Source organism: Mesoplodon mirus, assembly GCF_964341445.2.
Source record: "Mesoplodon mirus genome assembly, chromosome: 12".
In the NCBI taxonomy this organism is placed as follows: domain Eukaryota; kingdom Metazoa; phylum Chordata; class Mammalia; order Artiodactyla; family Ziphiidae; genus Mesoplodon; species Mesoplodon mirus.
In genome coordinates this window covers 101885285-101901595 of record NC_138988.1, presented here as the reverse complement: position 1 = coordinate 101901595, position 16311 = coordinate 101885285, and the positions used below count along the sequence as shown (strand labels likewise).

General features: G+C 46.1%; 1 protein-coding gene across 1 annotated transcript in view; it reads left to right on the top strand.

Annotated features, from left to right (window-relative positions):
* The window catches only part of LY86 (lymphocyte antigen 86), a 51168-nt gene that overhangs the window by 24075 nt on the left and 10782 nt on the right, over window positions 1–16311 (top strand). Inside the window, exons 2-3 of the mRNA XM_082638304.1 lie at window positions 2839–2925; window positions 4187–4315. Of these exons, the coding sequence (XP_082494430.1) occupies window positions 2839–2925; window positions 4187–4315 (216 nt within the window). The remainder of the gene's footprint in view (window positions 1–2838; window positions 2926–4186; window positions 4316–16311) is intronic.

The window sequence follows — 16311 nt, the reverse complement described above, 5'->3', positions numbered from 1 at the left end:
GTGGTGAGGAACAGTGGGGAGCGGTGGGGAGTGGTGGGGAGCGGCGGGGAGCGACGGGGAGCGGCGGGGAACAGTGGGGAGTGGTGGGGGCGATGGGGGGCACCAGATGAAGTTTCGCTTGCTTGCCCGCTGCTCACCTCGTGCCGTGCGTCCCTGGTTCCTAACAGACCGTGGACGCTATCGGTCCAGAGCCCATGGGTTGGGGACGCCTGGTATAGAGCATGCCAAGTGCCAGAGTGAAAATACAAGTCAAAAGAGGAAAGGCTATACGTGTGTGAGGGTGGGATTGGGGGGATGGGAGGAACGGATGTCATTTTCCCCAAGACAACTGCAAAGTGCATACTCACTCTCAAATATAAAATTCACTCTTAAATATAAAACTTGCTCTCAAATATAAAATTGGAATAACTGCTAGAAAAGAGCACCAAAGCCCTAAGCACTTTTTAAGCAATCTATCTTTCTGTTTTTATACTCACATCCACAAAGAGAAGCAACCTGCTGCTTCCTTTTTAACTCTGTTTCTTATTAAGATTATTTTCCTAACAATAATATTTTTCCAGTGCCAGGGAGATGTTTTATTTCCTTCTCCTGCCCTTAGTTTATTCTCTCCATCTATACATTTAAGATATTGATAAGCACAGTGTACTTTTGCACCTGCTAATTAGCTAAGTGACCCATGGTTAGCCTCTTTTACCTTTCCGCAGATCGCAACTTAAATTTGTTCACAATTTTGAGGATGCACGTTCCTAAACGTCTGTTAGTTGGCCTCTTTTCCCATACCGAGGGCCAAATGTGTAGCAGAAACAATTGTCTCCTTACCCCCTGCTCCCATTTTCCAAGATGAAAGAAACCCTGGGATGACACAAAGATGCCAATGAAGAAGTAAAATAAGCATAAGAGAAAATGGCTTATCCCCCCAGAAAATTAGCGACCAGATCATAGGGGGTTTCATCAAACAAAAGTGCACCTAGATTAGATTCGTAAGGCTGAATAGCCTAGTGACCATTTCCATGGCAGAAATCACAGACAATTATGTGTCTTCCAGGTCAGTGATGTGGATGATTAAATGGTCTGGAACACTCCCATCGACAAATGTGAGCCCATAGCTAAGCTGAAATTGAAACCAGTTATGAAACAGAACTGCCAGATGCCATATGCCTGCCTGCAAAATATTCCAGGCAATCTTACTAATCAGAAACTTAACATACGTCTTCAAGGCTCTACTTTGTGAGTGCCTCTGTGCAATACTGGGTGGCAACTTTTTATTTATTTGTTTTTAAGTCTGGGTTTGAATCTTGACTCTGCCACTTGCTAGTTCTTGAACCTAGGTAAGTCAGCACCACCTCTCTGAGTTTTTATTTTCCCATCTGTGAAATGAGGACAATCATGCCTGTCTCTCAGGATTGTCATTCATTCTATCAGTCTAGGTCTGGTCAGGAATTCAGAGACCCTGTCAGTCATTTCAACAGAGAAAATTTAATACAGAGTGTTGGTTAAGCAGTTGTAAGAGAACCAGAAAAGCAGAAGGAAGCAGTGAGGAAGCAGCTACCCCCAGAGGGCTATGAGCAGAGGACACAGGTTAGGGTTGTTGGAACCTGGAAGCTTGAAAGAGGGCCTGAGGTGCTGAGATGCTGCCAGCTGGGGAAGGGGTGATGGCCTCTGAGGTACCATCATCACAGAAGCTTGGAGCCAGTAGAGCTGAGCCTCAGCTGATTCCAAGAAGGTGCAAAACTCCAATTAAAAAAAAAAGGGCAAAATAAATAAAGTGTAGTATAAAGTGAAAAACAAAAAAGAGAGAGAGAGGGAGAGCTGGACACTGGAACAAATCGCCACTGCCAGGGTGATAGGCCATCGCCGGGTGACACGCTCAAGCATCAGCAAGCATGTAAGAAGAAGCAAGTCCTTCTCCCGTTCAGCCCCAGTCTGACCTCTGGCGCATCTCTGGCAGGTGGCAAAGGAGAAACGTGATTGAAGAGCGCCCCCAGCTTCACACAGCAGAGCCCTGAAGGCTGGATTTGAAGCTGAGGTAGCTTCATACATGGCCCATCCGTCCACTCATGTGTGCATTTATGGAGTGCTTACTATGTGTCCAACAGCAAGGCTCTGTGCTAGGCACTGGGGAGTCTAAAGAATCAAGTCGATGGCTCATAAAGTGCACAGTTCAGTGACTCACATAACATAGACTCTCAATTAAAATCAGCAGTCCTCTCTGGGGCCCGGTGGGAAACATAAAGGAAAAGGACATGGAAAGCAAAACAATACAAACAAAACCAACACTGGCTCTTGCCTTTAGGAACCCTGTGTTTAGGTTAATTATTGTGGGACAGGTCAAAGGGCAAAGTACAAGGTCATACGTGCTTGTACACTTTAAAAAGTATTTCGGATACAGGAAGGAAGGAAGGGAGGAAGGAAGGAATAAAACAGGTATTGAGGACATGGGGGGAGGGGGAAGGATAGGCTGGGACGAAATGAGAGAGTGGCATGGACATATATATGCTACCAAACGTAAAACAGATAGCTAGTGGGAAGCAGCCGCGTAGCACAGGGAGATCAGCTCGGTGCTTTGTGACCACCTAGAGGGGTGGGATAAGGAGGGAGGGTGGGAGGGAGACGCAAGAGGGAGGGGATATGGGGATGTATGTATACGAATAGCTGATTCACTTTGTTATACAGCGGAAGCTAACACAACATGGTAAAGCAATTATACTCCAATAAATATGTTAAAAATAAATTAATAATAAGAATTTTTTAAAAAAAGAATTGCTGTGCATTTTGAATATGAGCTTTTGCAGCATATGCAGCGTCCTCACACCTAATCTGTTGTTTTCTTCTTGGCAGACGCATTACAAGATTTTGGCTTTTCTGTTGACCAGTGTCACAAACAATTATCACCAAATCTCAACATCAGATTTGGAATCATTCTGAGTAAGTAAAAAATTATTGACACAATATATATAAAACATTACACAACCTCTTCGTGGCCCAGACACCCAACTGCTCATGTTCACTGCGGTGGCTGCTACACCACCGTTCCCCGCCACTCACTGGAATTAACTCTAGTTCCATTTGCATTTTCATTCCTCTCTCTGGGTCATTTCCAGATAGAGCAGAACTCTCATTTAATGCCGTGCTCTTGTACCAAAAAGACCCTAGGCGCTCATTTGGACAGTATAAGCACCTGGAATCAGTATATGCAGCAAAATAAAGAAAATATTTTGAGCCTAAATATTGATGTCTGCTTAAGAGAGACCTTTTTGGCTTAGTTGTCTCAGCCACAAACAAGTCTGGTACCAGCAGCACGGTTTATCTTTGCATTATTTCATCCCCCAAATAGCTCTTATAAGTTCTTAAACCTGGACACGGGCAAAGGCATGGAATATCTTCTCCCTCCGCCATGATCAATGAGCCAGAACACTTTCTGATGGTTTATTTTTACGTGGTCGTGTCATTACCGTTGGTCATTACATTGCTATAGCTGCCAGTGTATCTCCTTTCTAACACAGATTCATCAAAACCAGGGCAGAAGGAGTTAATAAACTGAGCATGTGGGATCACTCCAGAGAAACGGAGGGAACATTCCGGAGGCCAAGGACTCTCATGCATCTTCATATTTCCAGACCCTGCACAGCCTCTGGGCTCTATACCAGCAGCTCCATGGATGCTTTAGGGAGAGACAGGCAGGAAAGAGGAATAGAAGGAGGAGTGAGTGAAACCTAAAAGGGAGGGATGCAGAAAAAGGCAGAAAGTCAGGAGCCAGCTCTGCAGAGCAGCCGGAAGCTTCCTGTGTGACCACGGGACAATGTCTGCCTGGCGTCAGCGGTGAGGGTAGGCAGGCTGGACCACAGGCCACTGCTCTCAGGGGAGGCACCTGGGACTACGTAGCTGAGAAGCTGTGGAAGCCAGGCCCCCGGCCGCCACATTCAGGGGCCATGGCATCAGGCCAGGGGAGCAGGTCAACTACCTGCTCCAAGCAGATGAAGTTAGTGAAAGGGCCGCGTTTCATCCCCAGGGCTGTCCCAGTAGCATTGCCCAAATGCTGTTTTACCAAAAAAGAAAACTGTTCCCCATACAGTGCAGACTTCTGGAAAAGAAAGGTCCTTTGGCTCATGCTTTTATGAATTTTGAACACTTTGATGCACAGCAAAACCCACACTAACAGGAAAGCTGGTCTTCCCTTTCCCTTCAGGGGAGGATATCAAGGGGCTGTTTCTGGACATCGCTCTCTTCAGTAAAGGCCTGTCCATTCTGAACTTCTCCTACCCCATCTGTGAAGTGGATCTACCCAAGTTTTCTTTCTGCGGAAGAAGGAAAGGAGGTAGGTGTCTGGCTGGCTGATGGCTGGCTGAGGCCCAGAGGGACGTGGACAGGAGCTTGCGGCGGAGGTCAGGACACCCAGGCCGGCGTCTGGGTTTCCCCTCTCACCTGTGGACGAGCTTAACCTCACGTATCACCACGTGTTGTATAAAAACGACCGCACGGCCCATCCCACAGGGCCTGCCTTACGGGGGAGTGTGAACATCAAATGAAATGTGCCTATTGGGTGTGTACAAAGGGAAACTTGTTACTGTTAGTGGTGGCACCTTGTGAAAAATGACTAGCGACAGAAAGAACCAGTAGCTTCCCCAAATCCACTGAGATTCAGTGTTTCCAGGCTTCTCGTCAGCGATCCCTTTAGTGGCAGGGTCTCCTCGATACACTCTGGCGGGATAAAACGAAGCTTTCCAAACGTCACTGTTGAACTGTGGTCGTTCCCTTTGAGTCAATGGCCAATAGGGACATTAGGTATCTTTACTCAAAATATATTGAATAGAAGCATGAAACCCACTGTATTATCTCCTCTTTCTCCAATTCACCAACCCCCAACCCTCTGCTATTCGTACCCCACTCTGGCCTGTCCCCCGCCACGTCCTCCTCGTCCTCACCACCACCTTCACTGAGGCCCTGAGATGCCTCTGAGTATTTAACTAAAACTTGGGTCTGACCCGTGACTGGCCTTCCCCGGAAGCTGCTCTTGTCCCCCTTCCCAGGGCCTCCTTCCCGTCCCCGTCGGCCAAGGGGGAGCAGACCCTTAATCCCACAGCCCACAAACACCTGCTTCTCTATTTCCACATTCACGCAAACTAGAGAGAAATCAGCCAGTTGTGCTTTCTGAACAAACAATCGAGAAGAATTGGGGTCCCCTTCCCATCCTAAGGGATGCAGACAAGGGAGGTCTGTGCAGGAAAATGGGGGAATATAAGGGCGTGCCGGCTGGAAGAAGCAGGGTGGGCTTGGCTGTGATGTGCAGATGACAAGCCTCAGCTCAGCCCTCCCTCCCGACCCTCCTCTCTGCTCCCCGAAGTGTGGGACTCATAGCTCAGTTCTAGCACCTTCCATGTTGGCCTCTAATCGTTCACTCCCATTTGTCATCCCCAAGAGACTTTCTGTGGATGGGGTGCTATCATCTCCATCTTCTTATTCCCAGGATATTGAATGTGCTGTTACATAGGGAGTGCTAAGGACAGCACATATACAGAGTGAAATAGCTAACGCAATATTAAGCTCTGGTACCACACACTGTTCTAAGAGCTTTTCATCCAGTGAGTCATTTACTTCCTACCCCACCCTCAAGAGTTAGTATTATTAATACTCTACAGATGCAGAAAACAAGGCACAGAGTTTTAGGACCTTGTGCCATCACAGAGCTGGTGAAGGACCCATGGCTTCAACCTGGACAGGCTGTGGCTCCAGAGCCCTAATCTTGGCTTCTAAGGAATGAATGAGCAAAAGAACCAACAATGAAATGTACGAATGTGCCTTCTGACCAGGAGTTTATTCCAAATTATTATTTAAGAACTCTTTCTGGCCAGTGATCTGACTTTGTTTCGAATCAGGACATTTTAGAATTCTTAACTAACCTACCAAAGAATGATTAGTCAGTTTTCCTTTTTCAACTTTACTGGATATATTTCTGATTAATCGGGTGCATTGATGTATTTCCCCAGCACAGTGAACTCTTCATGAGTTGGCCCCTATTTAACTTTTTCTACCTGCCCTCGGCCATGCCTGTACCAAACTCCGCTCCCTACAGTCAGTCTCCTTCCCACTTCCTTCTTCCTTCCACCCTTCCTTCAACACTAAGTCCCTACTCCGTGCCAAGCACTCTGGGGAGCCTGAAGATGAACCAAAAATAGTTTCTTCCTTCAAAGACATTCATGATGGTCTGAAGGGATTGGAGATTCACAAGACAACTCCTCCAAGTTGCATTAAAGAGGTATAAAATGCCAAGGAAACTGGATGGGTAGAGGTCATTCCCAATGGACTCAACCTGTTGGAACAGGGCAATCTGGGAAATTTAATACAGAATTACTTTCCTGATTGCCTTAGGTTCTTTGAAAGCCAGTTAGAAGCTATATATAATATAGCATAAAATGCTGATGGTCTGCAAGCATTCCTGATTTTACAGAATATTTTGGAGGACCTCAAAGCATCTTGAACTGATAACTAAATAATAAGCCCCCTGAGAAAGATTGACGTCTTCATAAGCTGATACCTCTAACCGGCATCTACTGTCCTATCTCCTGTCTTTGGCTTATCTTTCCAGTGTTTCTCCCAAATAAGTATTCTTGGACCCAAATGTATGGTATGCATTCTTCCAAGCATACTGGCATAGTGGTATGCTTGGAAGTACCGCCAGCTTAGTAAGAAAGGACACATACTGAGCTGTCCCTCACTTCTCCTTCCTTCTACTCCCTGGATAAAGTCTCCCCATCTCCCTCCTGGATGACGGAAATGGCTTCTAATTGGTTTCCCTCCCTCCCTACTGCCGCCAGCATGGTTTTCTCAAATACCGATCTGATCATGTCTCCCCCCTTCCCAAAAGACTCCAAGAGTCCCCATCTCTACAGAACAAAGTTTAAATTTTTTAGTGACCAGAGTTCATCACACATTTGACTCTAGCCTGTTTCTAGACACATCCTGCCCCACGAGGATGCACCCTTAGCACCAGCTTTATCATAAGTCATTTGCCACTGTCCGACCACACCCTGTGTTTTCACCCACATGACATTGTTCTGATGGTCCCCTTAGCCTCGAATATCTGTTCCCCCTTTGTCTTCTGCCCAGACCTAACTCAAGGATCACCTCCTCTGGGAAACCTTCCTCCAGCCCCCAGCCTGGTGAAATGTTCCCTCTGGATCCTCCTGGAGTATCACATTCTTACTTATCTCAGCTGAAATTATACTATATAGTGTGTGTGCAAGTGTTCCTTGAAGGCAGACACTTCAAACTGTCATCTCCCTGAAGGAAGGGGGAATCTTTCTTGCTCGTTTCTATCTCTGCAGACCTGACAAAGAAAGCCTGGAACCGAATAAAGATGCAATAAATAATTGAATTTGCATATGATGGATTAAATGCAAGTTTACCAGCCCACTTCAGAAGTGACCATCTGATGATGTTTATGCACGCCACAGGCCAAAAGCACGTCAAACCCTAGTAAATATCTTGGTCCTCCACGTTTAAGAAAACGGAACTACTTTTTCCTCCGTGAATGGTTTTAATAACTTTAATAAAACAGAAGAGATATTATTCCCCAAACTGAGGTAGTCCAATTCAGTTCAGCAGCTTGAAAGGCTGGTGTTTATCTTATCTGAACACTGGGCAGCCCTGCAGCCGTTTATTGGCTTTCTTGCTGTGGGGCTAATAACTGAACAGGTGGGCTGAGAAGCCGAACTTGGGGGATTGCCAGGACATTTCAAATAGTATAAAACGATCAGAAAAGCGATACACAAATGCGGCATAAACAGATGCTTATGTCAATTACATAAGCCAGGAAAGAGTAAAATCTTACATTCAGAGGCTTCTTGGGCTATTAAACTTTTTTAACCCACCCACAAACCTACTGCAGGAATGCTTCTATTGAAAAGAAGTGATTAGAATAGGGGAAAAAACGGCACCGATGAGAAGTGAAGTCAATTCAAGCTCAAACACCAGTGGTGGCCGGTGACGTATTAAGGAGAAAGCTGAGTGCCTCCGGGGTTGCAGGTCCTTCTCACCAGAGCGGTGACAAGGCTTGTTGTCCACCACAGGCTACACAGTATGTACGGTATCAGCTGCAGTTGAGTTGTGTGATGTTTCCACGGCATTACGATGCATTCCTCTGCACCCAGCAGGCTGTTCCCCAAGCCAGATAACACTACAGAATGGGTCAGGCTTAGTAAGACTGTGTGAATAAAATGTTTCCTTTTCTTCTGCATCTTCCACAGCTAGCTCTAAGGCAAAAGCACATGGGATTTGAAGAGCCAATGATGCTGTTTTGACATTCGCATTTAGGGTGTGATGGATAATTTGGGGGAAACAGCCTATATGTCCAATTATAGGGAATTGGCTGAATTCAGCCGATTTTTCAACCAAAGGTACAATCTGCTGTGCTTTTAAATGATGTTGTAGGAGATTATTAAGTTACATAAAAAGATACTCATAAGAATATTGTTAAGTGACAAAGAAGCTGCTCTAAAAGAGTACCCACTATTGGATTTTGTTTTTATTAAAATGTATGTAAGTGTATACACCAAAAAAACTCCGAAATAGTATACACTTAGGTGCTAATCATGATTACCTCTAAATGGTGGTACTGCAGATCTTTATTTCCATCTTTTTGGAAATCTCTTTTGTTATTATAATAAATTTACAAGGTTGCGCTTTTAAATATTAGTTGATCTTTGTAGGAAAGGCTAGAGAGGATGAATTCTCTCCCCTCTGGATAGTAAATAAGAGTTTTCAAAAAAGAATCATGGGCTTCCCTGGTGGCGCAGTGGTTGAGAGTCCACCTGCCGATGCAGGGAACATGGGCTCATGCCCCGCTCCGGGAAGATCCCACATGCCGTGGAGTGGCTGGGCCCATGAGCCATGGCCGCTGAGCCTGCGTGTCCAGAGCCTGTGCTCTGCAACGGGAGAGGCCACAACAGTGAGAGGCCTGCGTACCACAAAAAAAAAAAAAAAAAACCATAACCTACTTAACACTCAATGGTATTTGGAGTTACACAGAATCTGAATCAAAGTGTTGGATCGTCTAGTATCCATCCTGTACACTTTCCCTATGCTCCCCCTTTACCGGCTGTGGGTTCACTGAGCAGGAACCAAAATTTGCCCCTGTTTTACTTCCTACTCTGTCAATGCTCCCCTGTTCCTTTCTCTCCTCCTGGCATCAGGTCATATAGGTCCATTTGCTTTGCTTGATCTTGATGCTTTCAAACTGGCTCCATCCATGTCTACGACTGAATTGGGATTAAATTGAATGTTCCTAGAGACCACACCTAATTACTAACCCTGAGGAGGGAAGCTGCAGTAAACTTTTTTTTTAACACCTTTATTGAAGTATAATTGCTTTACAATGGTGTGTTAGTTTCTGCTTTATAACAAAGTGAATCAGTTATACATATACATATGTTCCCTATCTCTTCCCTCTTGCGTCTCCCTCCCTCCCACACTCCCTATCCCACCCCCCCATCCCACCCCTCTAGGTGGTCACAAAGCACCGAGCTGATCTCCCTGTGTTATGCGGCTGCTTCCCACTAGCTATCTATTTTACGTTTGGTAGTGGATATATGTCCATGCCATTCTTTCGCTTTGTCCCAGGTTACCCTTCCCCCTCCCCGTGTCCTCAAGTGCATTCTCTAGTAGGTCTGTGTCTCAAGTTATAAGAGTAATGCCGGTAGAATCTCCATGTGGTTAGATAGTGTGTGCCTGCGTGTGTGCACGTGTGCATGTGTGCACACGTATGCACAGGATATATAAGATCATAAACTAGGAGACCTTCAGGGTAAGGGATCTTCTTTGACACTTGACAGCTGTGATTGACATGAAGGAAACACGATGAGAGGACTTGACGTCATACATGTATCAGAATCCCAGAGAAGACAGCAGTCCCGTGAGAACTGCTGATGCATGGTGCACCCGTCCCTGTACATGTGCAACAACCGCTTTCCAGAAGGAGCAAAAATCTATTATGAAATACACACAACAGATACTGCCATACTTCACTTCGTGCAATATATAGGCTACAGGCAAACATTAGTTGTGGACTTAATTTTAAATGCATTGGGAAAGCTTGGAATTAAAATAAATATGACAGTGACACGTTTTGCAAGCTGATGAGTCAAGAAATAATTGCTCCCTAGTTTATCTTTTATGTAAATCCAAACTTACCTACATTCAGTGTTTGTCCAAAGTGGGGAATACATCATAATTAGATGAATTTCAATATACAGCAGAGAAGATCCCCTGAGAACAGTTTTTCAGGTCTGACATGACATTGCCCGCAAGGCAGATACTATCCCTGACAGCAGCTAAGGGACGCTGCTGCAAATCTCCCTGATTTCACATCTATGAATAGATGAAGGTGAAATCTTAGTGGCGTTCATGCCAGCCACCTGTCCTCTCTCCCTCTTGTAAACCTGGGCATTTCTTGTCTGTCCTGGTTCACGCTGAGCACGTGAGCCCAGCCATCACCTGAGACCATCAGTTGCAGAGGCTTCTCAATCTGACCGTAACTATACAGAGTTCAGTCCTAACAGCTCTGTCTAGATCAGCAATTCACATTTCATCAGCCAGAGCTCCATTGTCCTTGCTGTCTCTGTTTCTAAGTGCTCCTTTTCTCGGGTCTAAGAAATGGAAGAAATTTGGAAATTGCCTAGATTTGGAAAAATTCCCACAAACACTTTCTGCAAAATGCCTCATACCTTGTACCTATAGGAGAAAACAGGACAAAACACCTTCTAGGCAAGTGCTACCTTGAAGAAGTTCCACCGTTTATCTATGCCAATGGCCCAAAAGCCTCTATCAAGCACACCGCAGCCTTACCTCGGGCCTCAATTTTCAAGGGTTTTGCGTTCACGGCACACGTTATTAATAAATGCAGGCCTCAGGAACTCGGTCACTGACTTCTGCTCTAAAAGAAGGGGAATAAGTGGCTTTACCTGAGGCCGCAGTTTAAGAATACATCTTCTCTGGGGTAGCATTGCCGGCCTGCTTGCTCATCTTTGATTTCTGGGCCGTTGTAGACCTCTTGCTTCTCCAAGTTGCTTTGCTTCAGGCTTTCTGCTCTGCTGGTCCTTGGGATGTTTCCTCAGTCTCTCCCCATCCCAGCTTCTGGGCCTGTCGTTCACCCACCACTGGTCATAGCCCAGAGGACAGTGTGGCCTACGTGGGAACTCTCGTGTCTTGGTTCCGTTTCCTCTGGATGAGTCAACAGACCCCTGAAGGGAGTGATGGTTCCCTGCCACCTGGGGATCACACAGGTTCTCTGCCGTCATCATCCTCACCGTCATGTTAGAGCTGCAGGCAGCATGCTGCCAAAACCAATATTATTTTCTAAGAAGTTTCTGCTGCCTGCCTCACCACTGGAGAGCGAGCAGCTTAGCCCGGTCCAGTGGTTCTCAAACTCGAACCTGCCTCAGCATCACTTGGAGGATTTCTTCAACCACAGCCTGCTGGACCCACCCCTAGTGTCCCCTTCAGCACCTCCGGGGAGGAGCCTGAGAATTTGCCAAGTCCCCAGATGAGGTTGATGATGCTGGTCTAGGGACCACACCTTGGGAACCACTAGCCTGGTTACGAATCAGCACAAGGTTGGAAGCCAGACTTACACAGTGACGAACCGTTACTGTCCCTTATGGTTACGTGACTTCAGGCAAAATTACCCTGAGCCTTGGTTTCTGCATCTGAAAACAAGGAAGTACAAGTGACTTCACGGGATTGTTGTAAGGATAAAACTGGACAATATATACAAAGCCCTTAGAATAGAGTCTGGCATACAGGACGCGCTCAGTAGGTGATACATGGCAGCGGCTTCCTGAGGCCGATGAGGGATTTCTCAAGCAGGGGCTCTGAGCCCCTGAAGTCATCACTCTCAGAGTGGAAGTCTGCATGTTCACAAGGCCTGGAGAGGCAGCAGAGCCTTGGAGGCTTGGAAGTTCAGGACCTTTTTCCTCAGAGGTAGCAGGAGGCTGACTTGGGTCCAAGCTGTGTATTCTCCGGTGGCTGACAAAGCAGAGCCTACGCAGCCCCCTCTTGCCTCTGGGGAGAGAGTCCTGTCTGCATTTCTCATGGAATTGGAAATTTGAAGCACCAGCGATTTAGCCTTCAGCCTTTCTTCTCTTCATGTTTTATTCTTTGTCTGCATACTTCAAGTAGCTGTGGATTTCCTGCTTGTGATAACCAGGCAGCAGCTGCTGCTGCAAATTCATGGAGAATCAACAAAAACAGTGGTTTATTATTGCATTGGCAGAAAATGCCCACCCTTGAACTGCCAAAAACAAAACAAAACAATAGAAACAATGGTCACCCTAGAGAGGGGACCAGCAATGACCAAGCAAAAAAAAAAAAAAAAAAAAAAAAAAAAGGACTTTTTTTTACTAGAAAGAAAGAAAAGAAAAGAAAAGAAAGGAAAGGAAGGAAGGAAGAAAGAAGAAAAGAAAGAAAAGGAAAAAGGAAGGAAGGAAGGAAGAAAGTGAGAAAAAAGAAAGAAAACATATTGCCTGTGAAGGAATCCTGTAGCCCTGGGAGCTTTCCCTCCATCTTCAAATTCATGCCTTTTTGTAAATGAGCCAAGAATGTGTCAAACTTGTCCTTTGAAATCCATCAGTTCTTTATTTTTGTTGAGCCCAGAATATTGAGGCTAATGATGACCTAGGACCAAAGAATTTTTCGTTCTCCAAGACAATATGGGATCCTTTACAAATTCTCGGCCTGTTGAGGAATTTCATGAATCTGATTCAGTGACTTACACTTCCGTGTAATAATCATTTAAGAAACTAGTTGAGAAGGCCAACTCCCAGCTCCCCTGTATCACTCCAAAACTCGGACCCCATGGGTGGCTGGTAACAAAGAGCCTGAGAGCCCTGAGACCCCCAATCTGAGGGGGGCCTCACGCTGTGATGTCTATTTCATCATTTCCAGTCACAGGGCTCTTTCCTGTGGCTGCCACAGGCGTCTGAAGACCAACTCAATTTCTTCTCTTCTCTCTCCTCCCACCACCATCTTCTTCATTTCCATTTCTGGGAATCTAATCAGCTCACCGATGCACAATTTGTATTTTGAGAGTTATAGTAAATGCTTAGCCACAGAAATCCAAAACTAGCTTGTAGGGAAAAAAACTTAAATCCTCCTTCCCTTCTTACTGCCAGATGCTACAGGTCTCACAGAGGAAACCTGGGCAGCAAAGACAAGAAACCCTTGTAGGAGGAATGAAGTTGGAGAAAATCATTTCACCTCCTGGGCCCTCCGTGGCTTAATCATTAACTCTGTGTCCAGTACAGTAGCCACTAGTCTCATGTGGCTATTGAGCATTAGAAATGTGGCCCGTCCAAAGTGAGATGTGCTCTGAGAGTAGAGTATACACCAGATTTTGAAGACTTTGTACAAAAAAGTAGTATGAAAAAAGGATTTAAAATATCTCATCAATACTTTTATATTGGTTGTACATTGAATTATAATATTTTTAATATTCAGGTGAATATACATGTATTATTAAATTAATTTCACTTGTTTTTGTTTCCTTTTTTTTCAAATACAAATTACAAATGTGGCTCACATTATATTTCTATTAGACAGTGCTGACCTAAAACTGCACCGTCCAATAGGGTAGTCACTAGTCACAGATGGCTATTTAAATCATTGACATTTGAATGAAGTTAAAAATTTAGCCATGCTAGCCACATTTCAAGCTCTTAATGGCCACATGTGGAGAGCGACTGCCATATTTAATGCTGCAGATATAGAGCAGTGGCATCTTTGCAGAATGTTATATTGAACTTCTCTGACCTGGTAGTTTCTATATGGCTCTAAATTTTTTTAACCATCTGTCCTGAGTTCAGCTGTATGAATTTATGCTAGAAATTTCACTCTCTAGTCCAGCCATAGGCCCGGGTACCTTCTCTTTTGCTGGAATCCTAGATTATGCTGGTGTCCTGGTTCCAAAGGGCCCTTTGCTGGGACCCCAAATCCAAACAAGCCACCACTCTTGGCCCCTCTCTGAGTCCAAGATCAGTGTATTAGTTTCCTACTGCTGCTGTGACCAATCACCACGACCTCAGTAACTTGCAACACAAATGTATTCTTTTACAGTTCTGGACACCAGAAGTCTGAAATCAGGGTCAGCAGAACTGTGTTCCTTCTGACGGCTTCGGGGGAAAATTCATTTCCTTGACGTTTTTAGTTTCTAGAGGCAGCTGGCATTCCTTGGCTTGTAGCCTCATCACTCCTCTCTGCTTCATCCTCACATCACCTTCTCCCTCCGATCTCCTCCCTCTTATGAGGACCCTTATGGTTGCACTGGACTCACCCAGATAATCCAGGATAATCTCCCATCTCAAAATCCTTAACATGATTGCATCTGCAAATTCCCTTTTGCCTTGTAAGGTAGTATTTACAGGTGCTGGGAATTAGCACATGGACATCTTTGCTGGGGCAGGGGAAGGGCATCAGTAGCCAGTACAACCTCCAAATGGAAAACCAGTACAACTTGTCCAACCTCTGCATACCATGACCATGTGAAGAGGCCAAATAATTGTGCATAATCCAAGGAAAACTCATACTCTGTATGTTTTCAATGAAAAATGCCCTCCTAGAAGTCACAGTTCTGAGAACTTCACAGATCATACAGCTGCTCATGTAGCTGGGGCAAGATACAGGTTTCTCGGTTAGGGGATCCTATCACTGCTCAGAAAAGGTTTGCCTTGTTGGGCTGTTCTTGTCCCCCTTTCCCAGACCCCATAAAGCTCCCACCCGCCATGTCACCTGCCCAGAGGAGAAACTATTTGGCTAGAAGTCAGTGACGAGACCCATGTGTGGGAACATTTCTCTAAAGGGAGTAAGATGGACAACGAGCCCTTATAGGAGTTTGTCATTGAGAAGAGGCCAGCGTGCTATTAGGGTAAAAAGAGCAGGTAACAAGCACATCTCTGAGTGGCTGGAGAGGTGGAATAGCAGGGCCATGAGTGAGTAAGCCCTGGAAGGATGCTCATTTTATAGTTTTATACATGATCCATTGCAAGGACCCAGTGAATGTCTCCAAGTATAAATAACAGTAGGTTTCTCTAGTAGTAAAAGGTCATACAGAAGTTCTCACAAGCCTGTTTGAATGGACATGGCAAGAAATCAAAGTAGTCAGCATGGGCAAAACTAAGAACACTCACGTAGGAGCCCAAACTCTGATTAGATAGTCATGAGCTCCAAAGTACCACTGTGATTCTGACAAGGACAAGCTACGATTTCTGGAACAGGCTGACCCTCCATGCAGCCAAAGGGGCCAACAACCGGCTGGACATCTCGTGATATGCTGGGGATGAAACTGATCATGCTCTAACCACTTAGCCCCCTGTAGCAGCAGAAATGATCCTCCCAACGAAAGGGTCACCTGACATGCCAAGGAATCCCAAAGCTTTCAACTCCAGGTTTTTAAAGCTTACTTTATATATTACAGGCTACGCCACTGGGTGCACTACTCAGGGACAATACAACTCCTTCCAGCTGAATGACGGGGAAAAAGCCCGAGAGGCTGGCCAGGCGCCTCTCCCCTCCTTTCTCTGCTCCCTCTTCCCTCAGACTTGCTGGCGCCCTCCCAGCCGCACCCACATCCCGCTCACCCCCTTCCAGGCACAGCTGCGGTCGTCACCTCCTTGTCCCTCTCTCTTCGCCCTGTCCTCTCTGGAAGGGTGAGGCTGGAGCCATCACAGGGACATCCAGGGCATCCATCCTCCTTCCTGTTCTTTGGGGCTAAAGTCAGAGAACAGGTTCCAGGGGCTTCAGATGTACATTCTAGGCTGCATGGCTCCATCACCAGAAACAGGTCCAAATATACTGGCAGCCACATTCCCAGGACCACCTCTAGCTCCTACATGGCCTTCATACAAACTGGGAAAAGTGTACCTTCTGCCAGGAAGCATCTCAGTTTGGGGTCCCTCCCTGCCCACAGCAAAGCCAGAGACAAGGACTCAGGGGGTAGTTTATTGGATAGTGACATCAGGATGCAGGGTGAGAGACGTGTGAGACGGACTCGGGGCAAGAGGAAAAGCCAGGGAGCCATGTGTCAGGGACCTGATTACCAGCGTGGAGTAGGGTCGGCCCACTGGACCCTTGGGGAACCGAGATGTGTGTCTCAGAATCATCCCTCTGAAGGTCAGAAGGCTGCGGGCATTTATCCCTAGATTCCAATCCTCCCTGGTTGAGGGCGTCCTCCGGGGGACACGGTCCTGCACCGCCCAGTCGCCCTCCATGGGCTGCTGAGCAGCCGGAAAGCAGGAAGCCCTTGACCTGGGAGGATGTCGGAGAGCG